A 26712-nucleotide genomic window follows, 5' to 3' on the forward strand; every position below is an offset into this window, starting at 1 on the left:
TTTTTAAACAGGCGCCTTGGCGAGGAGCGTTGCAAGAAAAATCATTGCAGCTTGCATCTGCAATTAGGTGCAGCTGCTGTGCTGACCCGGTAACTTTAAATATAACATACAGGAGAGACGTGGAGATCAGGTGACCTGAGACGTGATCCGCAGCAGGAGGAAGCAGAACAGCTCGTATGCTACACGAGTAAGTCGCCCGTCCGCTTGTTTAGGCAACCGATGTTATGCGGTAGCGGTTTGTTTTGAACTACACCTAATGAGTCATCTAATTTCCGTGACTCCGTACACCCGCGATAGGAGTGGCGATATGCTCATTTAATGTGTCCTACTAGGATGTAATGCATAACTTCTCCTCGTAGGATGCCGACTTGCTAGTAAAGGTTCCAAAGGTTCCAAACCGCCGGCGCCGGAGTTTATGACTTGAACAGCAGTGACCCTTATATGGAGTGTATACTGAAGGGTGCAGATGGAAGAAAAACCGCTGTGAAAAGGGTAAGCAACATGATGGTAGTCATAGATGGAGTTATAGATCGCTTTTCTGAGTTTTGGGCTTCATAATGAGTAGGTTAGTAAATCAGGTTGACGCATCTAGGCTCTTAAATTGTTAGAGTACCGTGATTCAATGCGTAGTTCAAATGCAAGTTTGAGTATGCTGTTTAAAATATTTAATCAGAGACAGCCACAACTTTGAGATCGAACTAGAAACGCCCCTCCCTTGTTTCTTAAACTGGTCTGGAGTTTCTGCTGGTTAAGACATGTGTATTTCAAAGGTTATGGCAGAGACATCAGCCGGGAGCAACGGCCGTCGGGTAGGCCAGAGGGGAGGCAGGCACACAGCCAATCAGAGGGGGGGGTGGGCGGGCAGGGAGGCGGGGAGGGAGAGGAAGACCAGGAAGTGGGAGGGGGGAGCAGGAGCAGGCCAAACACTGCGCTAGGAGCGCGAAGAATAATTAAACTATTTTTGCAAAACAAAACACTCACGGAGGCCCAGGCAGGGCTTCCCAGGCCTGCTGTTCCCCTCAGGCCACCGGCGACCGCTCTCCACGCTCAGCTGGAGAAAAGAAGCGAGCGGGGGGAACGGCCGTCGAGTAGGCCAGAGGGGAGGCAGGCACACAGCCAATCAGAGGGGGGGTGGGCGGGCAGGGAGGCGGGGAGGGAGAGGAAGACCAGGAAGTGGGAGGGGGGAGCAGGAGCAGGCCAAACACCGCGCTAGGAGCGCGAAGAACAATTAAACTATTTTTGCAAAACAAAACACTCACGGAGGCCCAGGCAGGGCTTCCCAGGCCTGCTGTTCCCCTCAGGCCACCGGCGACCGCTCTCCACGCTCAGCTGGAGAAAAGAAGCGAGCGGGGGAAGGGCCGTCGAGTAGGCCAGAGGGGAGGCAGGCACACAGCCAATCAGAGGGGGGGGTGGGCGGGCAGGGAGGCGGGGAGGGAGAGGAAGACCAGGAAGTGGGAGGGGGGAGCAGGAGCAGGCCAAACACCGCGCTAGGAGCGCGAAGAACCTAATGTCAACAAAAGAACGGACGGAAGCGAGGAAGGCAGTAGACTTGAGAGACTACAGCTGCAGAATATGTCAGGATCAGAAAGAGACTTTACTTCATCTAACCATGTTTTGCCCTAATCTAAAACAAGAACGTGACAGATGGCTGGGTAAATTCTTTGCAAAATATACCACACGAACTTCAGAGGACTGGTGGCTGGAGCTGCTCCAAGGGAACTGGATATCCCTCACTCTTGCCCTTTTGGCTTTCCTAGAAATTGTCCTCCACAAGTTACAGCAGAAGGATCACCTGGTCGTCAGTTGATTGACTGGAAGCAGGATGTTGAGCGTTGAGGCTTCTTTGTTTTGATTATTTGAAGATTGCTATTTCCTTCCCTGATTGGAAGCTCCTTGTTGTACTCTGATCCTTTCTTCTTTTTCTTCCTTTGTTTTTTTTCTTCTTTTTTTTCCTTCTTTTTTCTGCCTTCTGCTTCCTTCAAAATTTTCACAATTCTTTTTCTTTTTAGTATTTTAAAAAAAGCTTACGGTTTTCTTTTGTAAAACCAAATGCTAATAAAAAATAAAAAAAACAAAAGGGGAAGATCAAACAGAAACTGTATCTAGGTGCAGATGTTACATTTATAGAGAACAAACCATATGTATCCACATTTGGAAAGTTAGAAAAAGAGATGTGTTTTAAGCTTCTTCCGAAACAAGGAAAGGGAATCCAACTTCCAAGATCGGGAGGTAATGAATCCCATACGCGAGGAACAAACACAGAAAAACACCTATCACCTTGGTGCACAAAACAGGATGTTGGTACAGCCAGCAGATTTTGAACGGCCGAACAGAGGGGTCATGCTGGATGATAGGGACTGATGTTAGAGACAAGGTAGGTAGCGGCAAGGCTGTGAAGACACTTAAAAACAAGACAGAGGATCTTAAAAAGTATCCTGTGTTGTTCTGCTAACCAGTGAAGTGATCTGTGGTGAAGGTACACTATGGCAGATATAGTCAAATTTAAAAGCATTCTAATGGCTGTAATCTGGGCAATTTTCAGAGAATATATTTGACTTTCCGGAATCCAGGCAAGAATGGCATTGCAGTAGCGTGAATCAGAGGAGATCCGGGCGTAATTCCCGTAATAGGAGTAACTTCTATGCAACAAATCAGGGGAATCCTATTAATGCACCTCCTCAACAAATGCAACATCAAGGTTTTTTAGACCAGCGCCAGGATTTAGACGTTTGGGACGAGGCACCGAGAGTACTCCGCAGCAACAGACCTTATTAGTCAATTTGTCGTCTTATTCTCCTAATAAAGACGAAGTATCGCTAATTAATAGAGGCTTCGGTTTTGTACCAACGGTTCAATATGATAAGTTTAGAACACGTGTGGAAGTTGAACAACTACTTCGTAAAATACACTTGCAGCAAAATTTCTTTCAAAATACTTATGATGATCAGAGCAATGAAAGTGGATTTAGAAATAAATCCACGTTTAACCCTCCGGTTGCTAGCCATACTCCTGAGGCGATAGTTTTTGCTAAAAGAGTCTGGCATGACTTGAAGCAGCTGGAAACACAACAGGATAAACGTTCATTTCAAAATTTAAGTAAAGTTGAGAGTATAGCTGTGAAAAGTCTAGCCACTAACCGCGAGATCGTCTTACGAAAAGCCGATAAAGGGGGGGGGGCTATAGTGATGTTGAACCGACAAGAGTACATCACCGAGTGCCTCCGCCAACTTGAAGATAGAGATTTCTATCAACCAATTGAAGAAGATCCGACCAAGAGACTTTCTTTACTTATCACCACCAAAGTAGAGAAAGCAGTAGCGAGAGGATGGATATGCCAACAAGAAAGTGACTATCTCCAGGTTAAGGACCCTACTATTCCAAAGTTTTATATTCTTCCAAAAATTCATAAAACTTAAGTGAATCCACCAGGTCGCCCAATTGTTTCAGGGACAGGCGCACTTTTTGAGCCATTATCGAGATTCGCGGACAGATATCTGAAACCATATGTGTCAGCTATGTATTCTTTTGTTCAAGACACTACCGAAATCATCAATATAGTAGAAGGCATGCAGTTTGACCCTAGTAACCAACTCCTTGTGAGTTTGGACATTGTGTCTCTCTACACTTGCATTCCCCAACAAGAAACATTGCAAGTGTTGGAAGAGACCTTGCTGTCTAAAAGAACGGAAGGCACTACACCTAACAGCTTTTTTCTTTGGTGTGCCGAAATGGCCTTGACCGAAAACTATTTCGGTTTTAATGGCCAGCTTTATCATCAAATACATGGGACAGCCATGGGATCTTCAGTTGCCCCTTCGGCAGCAAATCTGTATGTAGAGAACTTCGAAAGAAGCAGTATTTACAATTCCACAAACCCTTTTTTTAACAACTTGGGCTTGTGGCGCCGCTATATTGATGATATTCTGATCGTGTGGAATGGGTCTCTGACCGGTCTAAAAGAATTAATCGAGTGGATTAACACCCAGAACCGGTACCTTAAGTTTACTTCCACACAGAGTGCTACAGAAATACATTTTCTGGATATCACTATTTGGGTAGATACGGTCTCGAATATTCTCAAAGTTAAACCCTTTCATAAGCCCACTGATCGAAAATCGCTTCTGGTTTTTGACAGTTGCCATCCCCGCCATACCAGGGAGAACCTCCCATTCGGTCAATTTCTGCGTCTCAAAAATAATAGCTCTACACAAGATATTTTCCAAGTGGATGCCAAAGTATTAAGTTCTAAATTGAAAGGCAGACGGTACCCGAAGAAAATAATTAAACCGGCATACAAAAGATCTACTAACAATAATCGTGAGGCTCTCCTCGAGTACCGCGGCAGGACCACAGAGAAGAAGAAAAATCTTGTGTTTGTCAGCACTTTTAACCCTTTGGCTAACAAAGTGGTTAAAATTATTCACAAAAATTGGCATATTCTACAAGGCGCAGAATGCCCGATGGAACAACCGTTATGTGCTTTTAAAAGGGACCTAACCTGAAGGTCTTGTTAACAAAAAACGATATTTCAAGAGGAGATTCAAAACAAAAGAGCATAACTGAACTGTGGGGATTGCCCAAATTGGTGGGCCATGCCCCGTGTGGTCACTGCACGAACTGTCACCTTACAAAAAGATCTGAGCAAGTTGACATTGGTCTGAGAAAACCATGGTCCCAAGTTAATTTCACCAATTGTAATACTGATAATGTTGTGTATGCAATTTGGTGCCCTTGTAAGAAGATGTATATTGGGATGACAAAACGCAAAGTGAAGGTACGCATCTCAGAACATAAAAGCTGTATAAAAAACAGGGTTTCTACAGCACCTATGGTTAACCATTTTTTAATGATGAACCATGGAGAAAATGACTTCGTATGGACTGTATTGTTACATGTTGCTCCAGCTTCAGACGGCGAATCAGTTGTTAAAAAATTACAACAGAAGGAAACCTGGCTCATCTTTCTTTGTAACACCACGGAGAACAGACTTAACGAGGCCATCGATTGGAACAACACAGAGTAATTAATCAGAGGCTTTTTTAATATGTCTTAACAGCCATTTCTCCTGTAAGGATTAGAGCCATGAGGGCTTCTGGCATCCGAGGAGACCATCACTACAATACGGGCGGCTAGCTGTGTTTTCATTATAGAGTCTTACTAATATGTAAAAAACACATACTTGTTGAAGCCCAATACCATGCACGTGTAGCGCTGCCAGTTCAGGCGTGTTGTTTTTAAACAGGCGCCTTGGCGAGGAGCGTTGCAAGAAAAATCATTGCAGCTTGCATCTGCAATTAGGTGCAGCTGCTGTGCTGACCCGGTAACTTTAAATATAACATACAGGAGAGACGTGGAGATCAGGTGACCTGAGACGTGATCCGCAGCAGGAGGAAGCAGAACAGCTCGTATGCTACACGAGTAAGTCGCCCGTCCGCTTGTTTAGGCAACCGATGTTATGCGGTAGCGGTTTGTTTTGAACTACACCTACTGAGTCATCTTATTTCCGTGACTCCGTACACCCGCGATAGGAGTGGCGATATGCTCATTTAATGTGTCCTACTAGGATGTAATGCATAACTTCTCCTCGTAGGATGCCGACTTGCTAGTAAAGGTTCCAAAGGTTCCAAACCGCCGGCGCCGGAGTTTATGACTTGAACAGCAGCGACCCTTATATGGAGTGTATACTGAAGGGTGCAGATGGAAGAAAAACCGCTGTGAAAAGGGTAAGCAACATGATGGTAGTCATAGATGGAGTTATAGATCGCTTTTCTGAGTTTTGGGCTTCATAATGAGTAGGTTAGTAAATCAGGTTGACGCATCTAGGCTCTTAAATTGTTAGAGTACCGTGATTCAATGCGTAGTTCAAATGCAAGTTTGAGTATGCTGTTTAAAATATTTAATCAGAGACAGCCACAACTTTGAGATCGAACTAGGAACGCCCCTCCCTTGTTTCTTAAACTGGTCTGGAGTTTCTGCTGGTTAAGACATGTGTATTTCAAAGGTTATGGCAGAGACATCAGCCGGGAGTATTGAAGTGATGAAATGGAGTTGAAATAGGTTTTGAATGCATTCCCCAGGTTGTTACCTGCCACCAATGGTTGTGTTTGTCCTTTTAGATCGTTGTTTTGTCTACAAAGAAGACAATTTTACCAATCTGCCTGAAGAATTAATGCTGAATGCAAATGCGGTAAGCCATCAGTGGGAGACCAGTGGTTCCTGGCTGATTAGAGGCTTTTTTTCAATTATATATAGCTTCACTGACGGCTGTTTTCTATGTTGTTTTTCTCCCTAGGGTATATGAGGTACACCATGAAGAAGCAAGAATGCCAGTGTGGCGTTGACATTGTTATGATCAAATGTTGTTAGATAAATTGCTCTTAGTTTTGACCCTGAAGAAGTTCTGTTACATCTTTAGCTATTGATATAGAACGAAACATGTTGGGTTAAGAAGATGTTGTACAAATTAGCCAACATCTAGTCAAAAGGTATTAGGTTGTTCTGAACCTCATGTGTGTTCGCATGAGGACCAATTGAATTAGGGCATTAGGTGTCACAAGAGGGTACCCTCGAAATAGGGACAGTCTCTTTTTTTGCAATTGGAGTGTCTTATCACAACACTGTTTTTTTTATGTAAGGCAGAAGTAATTGGGTTCTGTATTATATGTGGGTGCAGTATAGTATTTTATTCATGTTTTTTAGAGGCGAAAAATTAATTAGTGTTGATTGATTTGCACTTTAAATTTGTTAAAATGGAAAACAAAATAAATTGTGTGTTTTTATTAGATCGATGCTATGCACCGAGTTTTATGAAATGATGATTTAATAAAGTATTAAAAGTTAATGAATTAAATGTTTGTGTATTAGTCTGGCTTGTAGAGTGGTGACCATTATCCCTAGGGAGAAACAACATAGTAGTTACGAGATTCTGGAGTTTTGAAACTGTTGTGAGCCGTGCTAAGGGGGTGAATCTCGGGGCTAGTTAAATTTTCCCTGTTGTCTTTTCTATGTTATTTGGTGGTTAGTAGCCTGAAGTTTATCATCATTCTGACAACTGATCGATCTTTCTCAGCAATGAGAGGGATAATAGGTCGCAGGAGTCTGAGCCTATAATAGAATGACTTTAAAGTGTCACTGACCTGCAAGTTGCAGTTCAAATTAGACTGCCAAATGCAGCCAAGGTTTTTAACATTGGGTGAGAATATGGTAGGCAGGTCAAATAAGGTAGGGCAAGAAGGGAGGTGGTGTGAATCTTCCAGAAGGTGATTAGTGCCGAAAACAATTACTTCGGTTTTGGTGGGATTAAGTTGAAACCTGTTTAACAGCATCCAACTTTTAATATCTTGGGCACATTCTAAAATCCATTTGATTGAGTCTGATGATTTATTGATCCTAGTAAATATCTGTGTATTGTCGGCATAGGAATGATAACATCGGCCACATTTTGAAAAAATACTCAGTGGTCGAATGTAAATGTGAAATAGTAAGGGTGAAGGGGAGGAACCCTGTGGAACGCCACATGGGACAGGAAGAGTCAAATCAGATAAAAAAATATGAAAACCAGTTAAGGGTCTCATCTGACACATGGTGACCTCGGCCAGTATAGATAAGAAAATGTCAAAATTGACAGTGTCAAATGCTGCTGATAGGTCAAGCATGACCAACAGATAAAGATCCCCCTTGTCTGCTTATCTTAAGATATCATCCAAGACTGCAAGATGTGCTGTCTCTCTACCGTGATGGGGCTAGAAACCTGATTGAAATGTATCAAGATAATAATAATAATAAATAATGTATTTCTTATATAGCGCTACACACCCATAGGTCTCAGAGCGCTGAAATAACCAAAGACATTATTATCGCACAGAGTGGTACTCAATTTATCGACCACGGAAGGATGAAATGCTGAGTTGACCCTGCCGGGATTCGTACCTGCCATGACAGGCTGCGCACAGATATCAGGGGTGAGCGCTTAACTCACTGTGATATCTGATCAGCATTATCTGACTGATGATGTACTTCCAAGAATTTTTGAAGTTGGGAAGCAACAACATTTTTAAGAACGTTTGTGGGCCAAGACAGACCAGCGATTGGACGGTAGTTTCAAAATAGATTGTGATCTCTTTAGTAGAGAAGTCAAAAAAGATCTTTTAAGCTCCTTAGGGACCATGCCCTGAGTAAGAGAGGAATTAACAAAGCAGGTGACAAAATCGCTTAGTTCCGCAGCATGGTGTTTGGTCAGGCAGGCAGGGATGGGATCCTACTTGTGATTTGTAGGTTTAACTTTGTGATTAGTGCAGCTATTTCAGCCGAGGTGACTGAATTAAATGCAAATAATTTTGTAAGAGGGGTTATTACATCATCAGGATCAGACAAGGAAGGTTGAGAGGTAAGGAGTTGCATATTGATGTTTGATCGAATAGTATTAACTTTGTTCCTAAAGAACTCATTAAAATTGTTGGATAATTTAAGAGAAGTGGCAAACTTGATGGAATGCATGAAAGGTTAGAGAGATATTTATAACTCCAAAGGGCCCTTTAGGCTTATTATTTAATATGTCAAGTTGACTCCGTAAGTAGCTAGATTTGGCCTGAGAAAATGCTTTTTTAATAAATCTTAAGCACCGTATTAGTTGAATTGCGAGGAAGTGGCATTTACGCCAAGCTTTTTCTTTCTTGTGGTAGTCCTTCTTTAAGTCACTAAAAGAGGCTGAATACCATTTATCGGACTTATTTTTGGGGTGACTCTGAGTTCAATAGGAGCAATAGTATCACAAACATTCTGTAAGATATTCATATTAGACAGATGGAGATCTTTGCAGTTGGAAAACGAACTATATGGGAGCAGATAGGAGGAAAATTCAGTACCTGTAATTTTATTCAGATCTTTTGAGCTTCATGAGGCTATCCCAACCGGTGGGCATGTTTTTTGGTGTGTAGGTAGGTTTTCTGAATAGAAAAGATCCTAGAATGGTGGTCATAGCATGAGATAGGTATGGCCTCTTGATATGACAGTCCCTGGGATTTATATATTATTAGGTCAAGACAGTGGCCGTGAACATGTAAAGGAGAGGAGGTGAGGAGAGGAAAATCGTGTGAGATGAAAATATCGTTGAGTTTGTCTGGATTGTCAAACCAGATATTAAAATCTCAACAGATAATTGAATTTGAGTATTGTATAGCGTTTGTTCTCAGGTAAAGGTACAAATTCTCTAGGAATAATTTAAATATTCCCAGGGGTTGATAACACAAAACCAGAAAGATGGAACGAGAAGGGGATAGATGTAGGTTACAGGCATAAATCTGAGATACCTAATTCCAGGAAAATGATAGAAAATGAGTTAGTATCCAGGAGGATTTAAAAATGAATGGGACTCCACCCCCTCTTTAAGGGAAATAAGGAGATGAAAATCCGAGGGGAGCTGCTATTAAACCAAGTTTCTATCTATAGTGTGTGGTGTGTTCAGTAGAGACTCCTGTGCATTTTTCCCTGTATTACCCTATCGTCCAGATAGGGATAGACTTGAATTTCTTTGCGGCAGAGGTGTGCTGCGACTACTGTGAGCAACTTTGTGTATACACAGGGTGCCGACTCTATTCCAAAAGGTAGAACTTTTAATTGGCAAGGATTGTTGAATCTGAGGTATTTTCGATGGCCCTGGAACATTGAAATATGGAAGTATGCATCTTTTGTGTCCAATGTTTTCATGACGTTTCCTATTTTTAGGAGCGTTATGACCACCTGCAGGGTTGTTGTTCTGAATTGTTGCAGTTTTTGCAGTTTTACTTATTTGTACTGGTCTAATAGTCTTTTCTTTTTTACCAGAAAATAAACAGAGTACATTCCTGTGTTTACCTGTTGTTTTTGGTGCTTGTTTTATTGCTCCTTTTAGAATGAGTACCTGGGTGTCTTCCTGCAGGACCTTTAGATGCTACTGGCCTACTGGTCTTGTTCTGGGTTAATGAGCACCCAGTTTTGATAATAGATCGATGCAAAAACCCTCTTTTACCTTGCTCAACACCCACTTGTCTGACGTTATCCCTTCCCATGTGTGGGTATCAGATGTTGTGCATACTCCTACTGTAGAAGCATCAGAGGTGACTTTTACTGGCAAGTCCTTTTATGGTGGGGGCTGCTCCTCTTGAGGATTACCCTCTATCATGTGCTTGCCCTATGCGAGGTTGTCGCATGTGTGTATAGCTGCTAGTTCCTTGTGGGGAGCTGCCTTGGTAACTAGATGTACCCTGTGGAAAGCTTGAATGTCCGGTTGCTCGACTTTACGGCTGGGCTCGAAAGCACTGCCTGCTGGAGAAAGACCCCTGTGTTGAAAAGTTTTGCCTGATATTTGTCCTAGGTTTTTTAAAGTGTCATGTTCCTTTTGTGCCTTCTCTAGTGCCTCATATCCTGCTGATACAAACACACAGATATCCTTAACTGGTTTGTCTAATAGATTAGGCTGTGTTTTGGGTTTGGCTTGTCCCTTCATTAATCTAGAACCCACTATTATTCCCCCTTCTGTGTCTGCAGCAGCTGAGGCATTTCTAATAATCACCATTCGCTGTATTCGAAATGTGGTTCCCCTTTTTGTTTTATTGGTAATTTATCACTAAATTCCGTGAAGACTGCATCTAACTCATACGGTAAGTGCACCTTTCCTGTGACCATGGTGTTCCTTGAGGGGTTGACTGACGTGGTTGTAACAGAACATCTTCTACCTCTTCTAATTCTGACCCTGAAGTGCAGGTGTTATCCTCCTTCTGCATAGCAGATGATAGGGTACCTTTCCCTTCTATCAGCATAGAAATGGATGTGCCCTTTCCTTTTGTAGAAGCAGAACTTTTTCTATGTGTTTTAGACACCGAAGCGACCATAAAATGTTGTTTTTCCCCCACTAGACTGGGGTTTGTTCTGTTGTCTTTTGTTTCACCTTTAACACACTCGTTCACCGTTCTGAAGTACTGTTGTGTTTATGTGCACCCCCGCGCTGCTCCATCAATGGCTTAGACTTAGGTGCAGAACTGGAGTGTTTGGATGTTTTTGTTTTTGGTGGTGGAACCAAACTCTCAGCCGAATGTTTAGTTCCGTGTTCGTCCGATTTTATTTTGGGCTAAGGGTCTTGAGCAATCTTTTTTTTTTTCAAATTGTTTTTATTGACAATACGCAAATGGGGTTGAGCGAGAATGCTGACCCAACCGGCAAGTTGTCAGTATTATTTTCACTTTTTTTTTTTACATTAACTCCCTTCCCCCTTGCCCCCCTCCCACCCCACCCCCCCAAACAAATAACATGCCAAGTCTTGGGGTGTTGTAAACTCTCCAACCTTAGGGGAGAACACTTGCTTATCACATGATTGCAATAAATATTACTTGAGACAGCGGGGCTCGAAAAGAGGACCATCGATCAGGAGTCATTTTGGGTTCATGGGAGGTGTAGGAGGGTATGTCGTCACAACCTAGCTCAGTATTCATTTTACAGCCTCATGGAAACACAATCATCATGCAGAAGAACTGCAGTCCATTCTTGTACAAAATCAGTCATGGTATCATTTGCTATTGCAGTAATTTTTTCATATACAAAGATCATCCTAAGTTTGCAGAGCCATTCCTCTTTAGAGGGAGCCAGGGCGCTCTTCCACTTTTGGGCCAGCGCCAGTCTCCCTGCTCGCAGCATGGCACCGATGACCTTGGGATACATATTAGCTTCAGTCTCTGGCATGGGATTCCCCAACAGAACCTCCAGGGGATGAAGAGACGGGCTAAACCCCTCAATATCCTTAATCCAGCTGAGCAGCTCCGACCAATAAACCTGTATGGCCGGACAACCCCACCACATGTGAAACCAGGTTCCCCGTTGGTGGCAGCCCCTTGGGCAAAAGGGGGACACATCCCGAAACATCTTGGACAACAAGGCCGGGGGGCGATGCCACGAATGAAGGATCTTGAAACTATGTTCCATGGCAGCGGTGTACAGGGAACCCGAGAAAATACATTTAAATACAGCCCTCCAAGTGTGGTCATCCAGTGGCATGCCCAGCCTTTCTTCCCATATGCTTTTGAAGGGCTGTCTACCCTTTAGGTCAGCAGTTATCAAAACCCCGTAAAATTTGGATATCGAGCCCTTCCGAGTTATACTTTTAGCCAATATGGTTTCAAATGGAGTGAGGGGGCGTCCAAGCTGGTCGGCCCACCTAGGGTGGGTCAAAATCCCTTTCAACCGCAGGTATTCAAAGACCGTGGGGGGGCTATCTGCCAAAGCCTCGATCAAGCTACCATACTCTATAAAGCCCTCTTCCCGCAAGAGTTGGGAGACCCTCTCCAACCCCATATCAGACCAGGCCTGAGTGTCTTGGAAACCCCTAGAGCCTAGATCTATGGGGGGGCCCCAGAGCGAGGACAGCGGTGAGGGCCATGATGACAATAGTTTATTAGCTTTATTGGGTTTCCATAGTGCCCACAGGGCCGCTAGGGTGGGGTGTGTTCTGATTTGAGAGGGGAGAACCCTTGGAGAGGCCCATAAGAGGTCTCTAACTTTTTTCGGGTGGGTGTGAACGTCTTCAATATATGTCCAATAAGTGCCCATGTCGTCCCGCATATGCTCCAACATCACCCGGAGCTGGGCTGCTTTGTAATAAAGCCGGAAGTCGGGGAGGCCGAAACCTCCATGGGACTTCGGGAGGGTCAGGGTGGAGGTCTTGACCCTTGGCCTCTTACCGTTCCAAATGAACATGAGAACTCTAGATTGAAGCACCTCAAAAAAGGACTCGGGTATCACAATGGGAAGCGCTGCGAATAGATAGAGGAGGCGGGGCAAGATATTCATCTTCACTGTGACCATGCGCCCAAGCCAGGAAAGCGTGAGGGGTGCCCAACGCCTGAGGTCATTACTGACTTGAGCGAGGATCTCCGGGAAATTGCTCTGGTATAGTTGGGATAGATCCCTGGGGATGGTGGTGCCGAGGTACCTAGTGGATACCCGTTCAATTCTAACCCCAAGAATATCGGTGCTATTTCCAATGTCCTGATCTCCCAAGCCCATGGGCATGATACTTGATTTGGACGCATTTATCTTCAGTCCAGAAAAGGAGCCGAAGAGGTGTACAAGATCAAACAGCCGAGGTAAGGAATCTTGGATGTTGGTTAGGTAGCTCAAAATGTCGTCTGCAAAGAGGGAAAGCTTAAACTCGCACTCGCCACACTGTATGCCCGTAATTTCCGGGTCATTCCAACCGCTATGGCTAGAGGCTCCATTGCCAAGGCATACAATAGGGGCGACAGGGGACATCCCTGCCGAGTGCCCCTAGAGAGGGAAAAGGGCTCTGAGGTGCCCCCATTGACCAGGACTCTCGCCGATGGGCCATTGTAGAGTGCTGCGACCCACCCACAGAAATTGTCACCCAGCCCCATCTTTCGGAGGACCCTGCCCATGTATGGCCATTCGACACGGTCGAAGGCCTTTTCTGAGTCTAGTGAGAGGAGGTACCCTTCCACTCCCTGTCTAGATGCCTCATGCATGAGGTCGAGGGTTTTCCTTATATTGTCTGACCCCTGGCGGCCCGGGATGAAGCCCACTTGATCTCCATGCACTAGAGTGGGGAGCAGTTTGGCCAGTCTATTCGCTAGGAGCTTGGCTAATATTTTCACATCGGTATTAAGGAGGGATATGGGGCGATATGATTGGCAATATGAGGGATCCTTGCCCTCTTTAGGCAGGACAACAATCAAGGCTGACATCATCGTGGGAGGGAGGGAACCTTGGACAAGAGCCGCATTGAACATCTTAGCCATGAATGTGGCTAGCGTGGACCTATACGTCTTGTAGAATTTGACTGTGAAACCATCGTCTCCCGGGGCTGTGCCGCTCTTCAAAGAGGATATAGTATCTATTACCTCTTCCGGGGAGATGGGACTCTCGAGAGAATCCGCTTTGTCTGGGAGAAGGCCCGGAACAGGGAGGGAGTCCAGGAAGCAGTCAACGTCGTTCCCATCCCCTGTATATTCCGAGCGATACAGCTTTTCATAATATAGCCTGAATTGTTCAGCTATCTTGGTATCTCTCGCGGTCAAGTCCCCTTCCGGGGTGTGAATTGAGTTCACCCTCCTGCTATTTCTCAGGTCTCGAGGTCTCCAAGCCAAAATTTTATCCGCCTTTTCCCCCCTTTCCATGTACCTCTGCTTCAAAAAAGCAAGCTTCCTTTCCGTCTGACCCACCTGGAGGTCTGCCAGCCTGGTTCGCAACCCCTGTAGTTCCTCCCATTGTCCGGGGAACATCTGTGACCTTAACTTCCCCCTCGGCTGGAGGGCTGCTATTTTGTCCTTTAACACTTTCTCCTCACGTTCCCTCTCCTTCTTTCTCCTGGATCCAATACCAATGAGGGTGCCTCTAGTAGTTGCCTTAAATGCCTCCCACACTCCCATAGTTCCAACCTCGCCATTGTCATTGAGAGTGAAGTATTCCTCAATGGCTGCTAGGAGGGATTGGCGAATCTCCCTGTCCCGCAGAAGCAGGTCATTACACCTCCATCGGGATCCGGCTGCCGGGACAGGAGGAAGGCCAATCTTAATCTTTACCATATCGTGGTCCGACCAAGGGACAATCTCCACTCCTGAACTAGTGACCTCTCCCAGCAGCGAGGCGTCAACCAGGATGTAATCAATACGGGAGAAGGCAGAATGTGTCTTTGAATAATAGGTGTAATCTGGGTTCCGGCCCTTCACGGGGATGCACGTGTCAGCCAAACCTAATTCCCCATTCACTTCCTGGAAGGCCAACGCCAGCTTCTTGTGGAGACGGACATTGGGGCAAGGCTTATCAGATTTCCTATCTTTCTCGGGGCAAAGCACCATGTTAAAATCTCCCCCAACCAGAAGGGTACCTTCAGAAAATGACATTATTATCCCTCTCATCCCTTCCCAGAAGGTATCCTGCGCTTCATTCGGAGCATATATGCAAACCAGTGTGAACAAACGACCCCTCACCTCCCCCTTCACCATGAGATACCGGCCTTCTGGGTCTGCTTTTAAGGCTTTAAACGCAAAATGGGCCCCAGGAGAAATCAACAAAGCTACTCCCCGCTTCTTAGACTGAACAGAGGCCGAGTACATCTGAGCTATGGGTCTGGCCCTGAGCTTAGGCTCTTTTCCCTGAACCCAGTGAGTCTCCTGCACAAAAAGAAAGTGAAGTCACAGCCTCGCAAATTCCCTCACAATTAGGGACCTCTTCGTAGGCGAGTTAAGCCCGCGAGCATTCAATGACCCCACTGTCAAGAATTGGAGCGAATCATCCATTAAAGTACAGATAAAAGCTCATAGCTCCATTCTTAGAAAAGCAAGCGTTTTTACCCCCACAATACTTCCACAACCCACTGACGATATGAGACAGCCCCAGGGGTGCGAGAATACCCGAAAAACTTGGCACATTGTAACTGTAACCCCAACAACATAACTCCCCCTTTTCCCCCCCACCCCCCTCCCCCCTAATCGCCTGGTCGTTCCATGGCTTCATCCGATCGCCAGTCCAGGCCACCATTGTTCCCCCCCCACAGGCTCAATAACTCGTCATAATCAACACTCCGAGCCCCCCCCACCCCCATGTTCAGTGTAAAGTACAAACAGCTACATCACCCTCCATTCGCATAGGCAGATGCCGGCTTAGTCATTAGGCACCAAAAGTTCGCTTCAACTATTTGGAGGGCCCGGCGAAGCTGGGGTCATTCTCCTAAATTTCCTCTGACCTCGCAACCTGCGCCTCTCCTTGGGAGCTTTGTTCCCTTTAGGGCCTGTCGGTGTTCGCTCGCGTTCCTGCTCCCCCAGTTCCATGTTTGAATTGTCCAAAAGTTCACCTGACACTCTCTGGATATCATCTTCAGTAATCAGGGCATACTTGTAGCCCTCGAATTCAAAGGAGAGGGAGAAAGGATATCCCCACCTGTAGCGAACCCCCTTGGATTGGAGCATCTTTGTCAGCGGGGAGCAGAGGCGGCGTCTTGCAAGAGTGAAGGCCGACAGGTCTTGATACACCGAAATCCGGGCCCCCTCCCACTCCACAGGGCCCTTCTTACGAGCCAGTTCCAAGATCCTGCTCTTTTCCGAGAAGTAATGAAAGCGAACTAAGACGGATCTGGGGCCTCTGGAGGGTGCACCTGCTCTGTGGGCCCTGTCAATGGTGGGTTCGCTGGTATTGGCTCCATCGAAGAGTACCCCTATTACTGCATTGACCGCCTTGATGACGTCTGCTTGAGTTTCCCCCTCGTGTTCCGGGAAGCCTAGGAAACGTAGGTTACAGCGGCGTTCCCTATTTTCCAAATCGTCCATTTTTAAAGAGCATCTCTCTTCTCTTCTCTCGAGCTCCGACAGGCGCATATCGAATTGTGTTTCAAAGATGTCACTTGAGGCTGTGGTGTTCTCTAGTGCCTGGACTCTGTCATCAATATTGTCCACCTTTTTGTCTAAGGTGTCCAGTCTCAGAGCAATATCCGCCCTAAAGCCTCTAATTTCTTCCAGTAGGGCTGCCATGCCTCTGGTGACCGTGCTAGCATCGGCCGGCTCCTGTTGCGTCTGGGTCGCCATTCCAGGTGGCCTCGGGGGATCAGGGGACGACCGGCGAAACTTCTGTAGGGATTCTCTCCAGTTCATCGACTCTCCCCAAGCATCCCTGCTCTGCGGGGGGTTCCCCCAGAAATTCAGGATCAACGTGACCCGCTGGCCCACCCAGAGACGGCGCCGCCGGGGGGCTGGGAGCGAAGACCCAGCACCTGGGGTCCTAGTCCCGGGCTAGGTCCCTCCCGTAGGTTTTGTTTTGTCCTCCACAGGGTTCTCTCCTCGCCTCTCTCCTCCCCAGATTGCGCGACTGTGCTCCCGTTTGAGCTGTGAGGGCCTTCAACGCACCGGTGGCCGGACCCGGGGTGTGGCCTGCCGGGGCCCAGCCCTCCCAATAGGGCCCCGCGTGGTAAGTCAGTCCGCCTAGGAAATGCGGTGCTCGGGGGACACCCCGACTCCCGTGACCCCTCCGAGGCTTGTATGTGTGTCGCTGAGTCTCCCCAGCCTCGCTCCTGTCTCTTCCTGCGGTGCCGTCGGTCCCCAGGGGGGCTGCCCAGACTGGGCCAGCACTGCCTCACCTCCTGGGTGCGAGGTCGCCACTCGTGGAAAACCGTGGAAGGCTGTGGGTTGCCAGCATGGGCCAGTGCGAGCCCCCGCCCGAGACTCCAGTACGCCCTACACGGGCTCCTCCAGTTCCACCCACTCACTTGGGGGCCGCTGTGCTCCGCTCCTCACCTGGTCTCATAGGCCTCGTCCTGGCCCACAACTCTGCCGTACTTTCGCGGGGCCGCTTCACGTTCCCGGATCCGCCGCGGGTGCCCCCAGGTACACCCGACCCCCGCGGGACTGCACACGGCAGGGGGGGAGCCGCCAGCCCGGGTCGCCGACCTCTTCGCAGGCCTCGCTCAGGCCCAGGAGCAGAGTAGATCTCCGCGGAGCCTCGGCGCCGCAGGGGGGAGGGGCTTCCGTCCCTCAAAACTCGGAGGCTTCGTTCTCCGGCACGGTTCCACCTCGGGGTCCCAAATTCGGGCCGGGGGCGCCCGTGGCACTCATGTGGGTGGGGGTGGTGTCGGCTCCTCGCTCCGGGGGTTTCGGGGGGGGCTCGGGACCCTCAATCAGCGCCCTGGCGGGGAGACGAGCCGAGATGCGTCAGACCATCTCTGCGCCCCCTGGTGGATCCCGTCTTGAGCAATCTTAAGGACGCCAGGGGTAGTCTCCTCAGCATGGCCTGATATCAGCTCTACAGACATTGGGCATTTCCTCCGTGTACTGCTCTTTGGCGTCGCTCTCAAAGCCAATGCCTGCTTCCTTTGCCTCTAAATTTTCCACTGATGCGGTAGATTAGCACAAATTCCTTAGAGTCTGCATTACGTAGGTTGCCCACCTTTTTGTATGATGCTCTTTCAAGGTCACCATTTGTTGTATAGGCGCCTTATAAATATCTAATAAAGAAAAAAGATTTCAAGTTTTGCACAGAGAGTCATCGTTATCCCTTGGAAGACAGCTATTGCACACTTGGTGCGTGTCCTTCCAAGGGAATCTGGTATTGCTCCTTGCGCAGAATTGAAATGGAGATTTCTCCATTTGGTAGCCATGGAACTCGTGAGCTAAATCTAATGAGTGTAGGTGAAACTACAATAGGGGTTAAAGGTATTCTCTAAACATGTATTTAGAAAAATGTAACGTAGCTGTCCCCACTCTCCATACTGCATTGCGTTTTCGGCATGATGCTTTTTTTGGCATGTGGTGTTGGAAAATGCTGACTGACTCGATGACAATCTTTTGTGAGGTGGACCTTGATTAGACCTCGAAGGCTTTGACTTCTTAATGCTTGTTTTTACAGAGACTATGGCCCTCATTACGATACTGGCGCTAAACCATGGCGCTATTAGCACCATGGTTGGTGCCGCTATCGTAACGAGTCCGCCAATGTTCAATGGGGAATTACCACCCCATTGCAAGGTTGGCGGGGTGGTAATTCCCCATTGAACATTGGCCTTTCCCCATTCCCATTTTTGCCCCATAGGCTCAATGGGACTGGGGAAGGCGCTAAGTATGGTACTGCAAATTGCTGTACCGTACTTAGCACCAAAGTCCCTTTGCGGGTCCCTACTTTAACGGCTGGTCTAGACCAGCCGTTCAGGTCGGGTCCCGCAAAGGGACCTCGTAGTAAGGCGCTAAGTGTTTAACTGTGCCACAGCCTTTTACGGCGCCGTTAAACACTTAGCGCCAGGGTCCTAATGAGGGCCTATGTGTTTTGCATCCAACCTTAATAGTGGAAAAACAATTTGAGGACGTCGACATGTGAAAGATCATGTGTATCCATACACGTAGTAAAGGGATAGTTTACAGGCGCAGCTGTAAATGTCCACTTTTTCAAATTCGAAAAAAAACATATGTAATACTCTGCACCAACCACTAGATGGTGGCCTAGGCAAAGCATATGGCTCTAAGCTGATTCACAGCCCCAGATATATAAATATTTATTTAGGGAAAAAACTTAAGTTAAGGGACAGTTAAGGTGAATAGGTTTAATGCAACAAACCCCTTGAAATTTTGTGAAAAAGCATTAGTTGAAGTACAATTAAGTTTAAGTGACTTTAAGGTGCTGATTTAACCCCACAAAACCCATGAAATTCGGAAAGTGTTGAAAGCTATGCCACCTTAACTATGAGGGCCCCATTGTGCAGCCTCTAAGTACACTGATGACATCACAAATGACATCTTTTAAAACAAATGTAACACCCTCAAACACTAATAGCCCCCTAATACACCCGTCCGACACGTTTTAAGTTAATTTAGGAAACAATCAGTGTCATTCTTTTTATATCAGAAACACAGATTGCTTCCTAAATTAACTTAAAATACTCCTCTTCCCCAACTAACAATCACAGGGATTGTCACATCTCAATATGTTGAAGTATTTCGTCTTTTTTTGGCCACTCACAATTAATCGAGTTCTCTGCAAAACGCTAAAAAAAAAAAAAAAATCTAAACTATCCCCAAACCTTCACAAATTATCCTTTCTTACCTTGACCACACCCTGGCTTCAAAACTGCCCCACTAAGACCCCTTACATCATTTTAGGGCAGTTTCCAAAAGCAAATCTAGACCTTGAATCCCGAATTGTGTAAAGGCAGATTTTCAGAAATGAGAAATGTTGGCATCAGCAATGCATCATGGGAGATATAACTAAGTTTCTGGATATAGGGGCATCTTGCTCTACGCCATCATTTTTTAACCTACTGGATGGATCTACGCCAAACCAACAAAGAATTTCCTTGCAGTGCTTTGTGCCCAATTTGTTTATTTGGAAGAAATCCGTCCAGAAGTTTGGGCTGCATGTTTGAGCAAAAATGTGACATTTTCTCTGTGGGGAAAAAGAATGGACAAGTGAAAAACAAACTTTTTAAAAAAAATTTCTTACCCTTTATATCTTTTGAACAGTAATACAAATTTGCATGACATTTTTCCAGTTTTGGGGCGCTGGGCCTCAAATTACAAAATGTCATGCTAAAAGTCCTATGGCTCAAAAGTTATTCAACATAGAATGTTTGAAATTCCTATGGATGATATGATTCATTTTAGCAGTAATATGTTGAGAGGTAGGAGGTGTGGAGAGATGGGAGAGGGTGGGGTTGGGATGGTTAAGGGAGTGCTGGGGACCATAGAGGGCCCCTCATTAAAAGAAAAAAAAGTAAAAAGGTGCGGTGGAAAACGAAGACAAAGTAAATTACCAATTCTCTTCGAAGTAACCACGTAGAATGTCACTCTAGTGTTTTAAACATAACTAAAATGCACACATGGAAAAAAGTACACTTTCTGCACTGGGTCTTCATAATCCCACGCAGCCAGTATTGCATTTTTCTGCCGTCTATTGATGTGAAGACGCCATTGGAAGCAAAAACCAAAGAAGAGAAGAGGGGCAGAAAAATCATGGCACACAGCCGCTAAGGCACTTACCAAGTTTGGTGATGCCGACCTCCTGCAGATCCTCCCAGGTGATATCGGTGATGAAGTCGATGCTCTCATACCCGTTCTCCACCAGTACCTTGTAGTACTGTCCCAGGCCGATCATGGAAAGCCATAGAGACAAATTCGCCTGCAGGGAGAATGGGGCATCGGACGTGGGTGGGGAGAAACACAAAGACAACGGAACTGTGTTATTTATTATATGTGAAGGCAAATAAACTGGCAGGCCTCATCACATGCAAGCATGGAGCACGCTCAGTGCCTTACCCTGTCTGCTCCATATATGAGGCAAAAGGGGTACGTCCTCAGCACTGACGACAAAGGGCAGCATGTTAAGCCCTAACGAGGCGATCACTATATGAGACAAATAGGGTACACACTCGCCAGGCAGTAGCAGAATTGATAAGCCCTTAGTGGGCACTCACTATACGAGACGAAAAGGGTAAGCCCTCACCGGGCAGTAGCAGAATTGATAAGCCATGAGTAGGCAGTCACTGTATGAGGCAGAATGGGTGAGGTCAGCAGGAAGGGAAGCACTGGTGTGTACTCAGCAGGAGTTCATGGCATTGGGCAGCAGGGGTAAACACCCTCTGGGCAGTCACTACTTGGATCTGCATGGAAGAGGTTGAACAGTAAGCTAGTAAGACATTATAAGGCCCCAGGAAGCTCTCCTCCTAGGTGCCCCAATACCTTACCTTGTTTTGTCTGCTCTACAGAAGGAAACACACACCTATATCGAAATGAAATTGGTACAGACGATAATAGGTGCAGATTTGAATGTGCCAGCAAGTAGGTTTGGGCAATGTTCTTCTAGATCTGTGCAATAAGGGCTGATCTCCCTGCGTGGATCTCACCCCTTTGTTTCTGGCTTTTGACCATCCGAGATCCAGATTTACAAAAAGGGTATCCAATGCGTGTAATAATCACATGTGAGGTGCCAGTGAGTTGGGACTGAATAGCACCCCAATAAAACAGTGCCTAGAAGAGGAAGGAATCGGGTAGGAAGCACAGATAGTATCAGTAGTGTGCAGTGAACATTGGTTCTTGATCTAGGCCCTGGCTGGTATGGCAGGCTCTGAGGCGGTAGCAATGTCCTTACCGGCTTGTACTCGGGCAACCATTCTGGAATGTTCAGGCTGTTGATCTCGGAGGTTATCTTCTTGCGGTGTCCTGGCTTGGTCACTCCAATGGCGGTGAGATCCTTGCAATAAGAAGGGAGAATGCAATGCAAAGGGTCAACAAAAGCCCATATTCAACCTCGTCTGGAGGTAGGTTGCCTTAACTGTGCTCCACTTCACACAAACAATATTCAAATGGTTCACTGGGTTATATGGAAAACATCAAATTAAATGTTCTTTCAGTGCATGCATTAGATGTTGGTGGTCCTGTTGGCTGTCTTTTGCCGACATGCACAGTGGTGCCTGTCTACCTTTAAATTTAACACACAACAGAACATGATGCACTTTCACCTTGGAACAAGAAACCTACGATCCTCGCCACACCCTCACCAAACCAAGCCCGGTGGCCGATGGCATTTGGTTGTTGAAGATGCAATAGAATATACCATAAACAGGCGTATGCCAACACCCTAGAATGGTGCACGCTGAGCCCTGGCACAGCACCGGCAGTAAGCCTCCCTCCATTGTCTCAAGCTTGAGACTGAAGTCCAATTGTGCTCTAGCACCTTGAAGCTTCTTATGTGCTAGATGGAATTACCAATAATGATCTCTGACCCAAATAATCGGACAGCCTCAAAGAATATGGCAAAGTACTACTTTATTATTAGCATAAAAATAAAGTAGGGCAATCTGGCGAATAACAGGCAGTAATTCACGCACTCACCCCTAACTGTGATTATACAAAGCTTTTATACCTCGATGTGAGCCATCTATGATGTCATCCTATGTGGCAATCTGTACACCTATTGAAGGGAGGAATTGGTCATGTGTACCTATAGTATGTATAAGTGTTAATAACTTAATTGGCTGCCCCTTACCTAGTGGGCATGCCTTGAACCACCTCTAAATACGTATAATGCTGATTACGGCAGAAAAATGGCAGCGGGTTAGTCTTTGCAACATTGTAAAGCATGTTGCTACATAGACCTTCTGATTTATTGGCATGCTGACCAAACCCTGGACTTTCGCCTGGTTAGCAGCACGTAAGCAAAACAAAACTCAGGTGCTGAGAGCAAAGTCAGACTACTCCCTGCTTTCCTAATTAGTCCATCATCTCTCATCGGTCAGGCCCCAAACCAAAGTTTCCTGAATCTTGTTCTCTGTTCTGGGCAATTCAAGGGAGTGTAGACACATCATTATTTTTGTTTGGGTTTAATGAATAGCCCTTGTTTTATACTCCTGAAGCACGTGTCAGGAGGCCACAAATGTGTCCATCTCTACCTTTTATTTACTGCTATTTGGTTCAATTGAACTAGGTGTCATTACCCTTCTTGGCCTCTGGAGACTTGCTCACTCCCTCTTGCATGGGTTTTCTGTATCTTTAATTGTCCAATACTTGGCTGTTGCAGATGTTTTCTTCTTTGCCTAATCTAAGAGAAATATGTGTTCCGTACATGATTTATCCGTTTGACTCAAATTGTGCCTTGCAATTATTTCTGGAAGTAGCATCCTTGATCCCAGGCCAAAAGACTCCTCTATTCCTCACACAAAGCTGTTTTTCCAGCGTCTCCTGACTCTGCAGCCCTGGTCTGTCTCTGAGGTAACTTGATTGGTTTTAATATTAGTCCGACGTCCATCTTTTCTTCATGGCCGCTGTAGCCACGTTATATTGTCCTCTGCAGCATGCTGGTATACGTCTCATCTACCTTGCATTTGTGTGTATATACACTTATTAGTCAGCAGGTTACTTTATCTTTTTTGTATATATGATTTCTTCATATTTGATTACATGTTTCTCTTGTTACTTCAGTTCCATCTTTATTCTTTGAGTATTTTCATATCGTTTCAGTGCGTCTCAGTATCTTTCCTCCATGACGTCACTCTGCCTTCATCAGATTTCACTCATAGCTCTATGATGTTGAATGGTGTATGCAGACATCCTTCCAACCTCTCAATGCGAGGGTACATTTGATATGGTTGTCTGAGAGCATATCGTCTCTCATACACTCAATGCTGTTTTGGGATGATACCTGGTGTCCCACATAGGGCTCATCTCCTGCTGTTCCAGTAGGATGGAGGTGAAGGGGCGGGAGCTAGGCATGACGTATCCACCTGCTCCTCTACAGAATTGCAATTTGCCACAATATTACTGCGCTGTATGGTAGGATTCCAGGCTGACGTTATCTCGGAAACGCACAACAATAACCTATCCCTAATCCCTTGGGACATAATTTTGAGAAAACTAGAGCACAGTCTTTCCTAAAACTCACATCTGGTACATCATACATCAGGCAGCGTACTTAGAAGATCTCTTGGTGAGCAGGTGGACATAGGAGCTACCTTGTTAATTTCCTTGCAGTAGAGCTCCTGCAGAAGACCACAAGACAGGTGAGCTGCCTCACTACTCTGCAAGCGTTCCGAAACATCTGTGGTTAGTTGGAATCATGCAGAGTGGGGAATTGATCTACCACACAGTTCTCCTTACCTCGGGTGTCATGCGGCTGATGGTGGGGAGGTCATAGCCGGAGTTGATGAAGTTAGGCGCGTACAGTTGAAGCTGGAACTTGCACAACCATTGAAACACGACCTCCGAGCTCTAGATGAGAAGAAACACTGCTGGTTAAACATATTGGATGGTACGGGGAACACACAATATAGCATGGTACACAAAAACAAGACATCAAACTAAGGAGGACTTCGTAGGAGGTGTGCAGAGCCTAAAGGATCCGTACTGTTGGAATTAGCAAAAGGCGCAGACTCACTCGGCAAGCAAATGCTTTCACAATGAACTCGAATGACACTCTACACAACAGAACGTAGCTACCTTTCACTACTAAAATTCGAACTGTAGCTGCACAAATAATGTACTATCCTCTTACGCACACACCCTTCTTATTTCCCTAGTATAACTCCCTCCATCCATACACATGCCATTTAAACATGGGTTGCTAGCAGGGACTCGGCCAAGCCCTCATAACCTTTAATGGCCATCATGCAAACACGCATAGTAGCACCTCCTAACTTTCCCAGACTTCGGTCCCTCGAGGCCGTCCAACCTACAACGCGTTGGGACCATGCCCATGATGAAAGGCACTATACAAACGACGAAATGAAATTAATATATAATATAGGGTACGGCCCACATGAAATTGGGCACCAATTACTGAAACCACGCAGGTATCTTTGGAATGTTAATTGAACAGTGCACAGCAAAGTGTGCACACGTAGCGATTTAGGGATAGAAAAATGGTAACAATCTTTAGAAAAGTGCATAAGAAAAGTATGGACAGTTTATACAACAGGGCAAAATAAACTGCACAGAATAATATAGGCACTGTAAAGTCTACACACCACGTGAAATGATGCACAGGAAACGTGCACAGGCTCTAGGAAACTAAATACAAAATTCTGTCAAGCCTATATAGGCAAGTGCATACGGAAATGTGCACAGCCTGAGGAATAGTGAATTGGAAATAGTGCACAGTCTATGGACTAAAGCACAAGAAAGTGTGCACAATATATGAACTAGAGGATAGGGAATTATTATTGGCCCAGAAGCCAGTGCATAGGACATTGTGCTCAGCCAATAGATCACAAACATTAGAATGTATGAGCGATTTATGGACCACTACTTTGTATAATGTCCACACCCTATGCATGAGTGCATAAACACACATGTAACCACCCTAAAGGAGGTTCTGGGGGGTGGGGGTCCACTGGAAATGTGTGAACAACCATGTATGAATTTCCGTCAAGCATTGATTGAGCCATGGGGTACTTGCTAAGTAAAAGGAGGGTAAAGACTGGCTGATGGTTGCAGACAAACAGTGTTTTCCTGGCCTCTGCCTCAGAAACATGACATCACTCTCTTAGCAACTCGCCGAAGACTGTGATATGGCTGGCCCAGAGCTAGGTGGCAGGGCAGCCGCAGTCGGATTTAAAAGCTGGATGTGGCTGCGACGTGGGGAGTGTCATGAACAAGGGTGAGAACATAAACTCTCTCTTGCACATCCAGAGGAGAGACATCTTTCTACCTCACCAGCAGATACTGTCACGCTCGGCGACCGCGGCCGCGGCCGCGATCGCTGGTGCTTATGGAGACGCTGGCGCTGGAGCGGCCATTGACATGGCCGCTACGCAGCCGCACGTTCTCCGGCAGCGTTCTAGCGTTCGGCCGTCTTTCCAACGGCGCACTTTATCAGGAGCGCCAACCCGGAAGTCCGCGCGTTGCAACCTATTCACGTTAGGCTTCCGGGTTAGTACGCTCCTGTCTCTGTCCTCCGTGTTCCACTTACCTCTCCCCTATTATCCCTAAGTCTTGGCTCTTCTCTACTAGCCTTGGCTCTGCTCTGCTTGCAGTCTAGAACTTCTCCTCGTGGTATTCTACTCCCTCTCTTTCCCTTACCCTCTCAATCCTCCAAGCTTCTCTTCTATCCTTGGATTCCGCGTCAGATTGTCCTCAGCCATTCCCCTGGTCTTCCCTTCCTGGTCGGATGGTCTTGGCCTGCATATCATTTCTATCCGGTATCCAGCCTGTGTACTCCATCAAAAGGGGGTTTTTTATGCCTGTTGGCTTTTTCCCCTGCATTGGTCTGCCCCGGTTCGGGGGCCCCCCTTAGGCCCCGAGTCAGAGGGGCAGGGTGGCTTCCTCTCGAGGCAGACCCCATCTGCTTTCCAGAGAAGAAGCTTTGAGAAGGAGGAGATTTGGACTCCAGACTGAAGAAGAGTCAGCAGGTGAGCAGGAGGGCATAAGGGACACCGTGGTTGGAAAGGAATCCGTTAAATCAGGGAGCATATCTGACAGTTTGCAACGCCCAAGAAGCAATATGGCCTCCCCTGAGCAGATCCAAGAATTAGTGGCCGCGGTCCAGGCCATGAACGTGGAATTGCAGAATGTTAAAGCCGATAATGCAGTTCTGCGGCAGATGATCTCCAATCGAGAAGCTAGAGATTCCGACCTACCTCCTATGTCATTATCTACAGGCAAATTCGATGGCACCCCCAAACGCTTAAAAGAATTTTTGGAAGCATGTTCCGTTTACTTTGCATTCAGACCGCTGATGTTTTCCAATGACCAGGCCAAGGTGGGG

At 46.3% G+C, this 26712-nt stretch overlaps 1 protein-coding gene across 6 annotated transcripts in view; it reads right to left on the reverse strand.

Annotated features, from left to right (window-relative positions):
* The window catches only part of CASKIN1 (CASK interacting protein 1), a 1401469-nt gene that overhangs the window by 179195 nt on the left and 1195562 nt on the right, over window positions 1-26712 (reverse strand). For all 6 annotated transcript variants that reach the window (XM_069647339.1, XM_069647342.1, XM_069647341.1 and 3 more), the window contains 3 exons: window positions 24108-24218; window positions 21604-21705; window positions 20496-20634 (listed from right to left, as the gene is read on the reverse strand). In XM_069647339.1, the coding sequence (XP_069503440.1) occupies window positions 20496-20634; window positions 21604-21705; window positions 24108-24218 (352 nt within the window). The remainder of the gene's footprint in view (window positions 1-20495; window positions 20635-21603; window positions 21706-24107; window positions 24219-26712) is intronic.

Source organism: Ambystoma mexicanum, chromosome 2q, assembly GCF_040938575.1.
Source record: "Ambystoma mexicanum isolate Mex_15411 chromosome 2q, UKY_AmexF1_1, whole genome shotgun sequence".
Lineage (NCBI taxonomy): Eukaryota > Metazoa > Chordata > Amphibia > Caudata > Ambystomatidae > Ambystoma > Ambystoma mexicanum.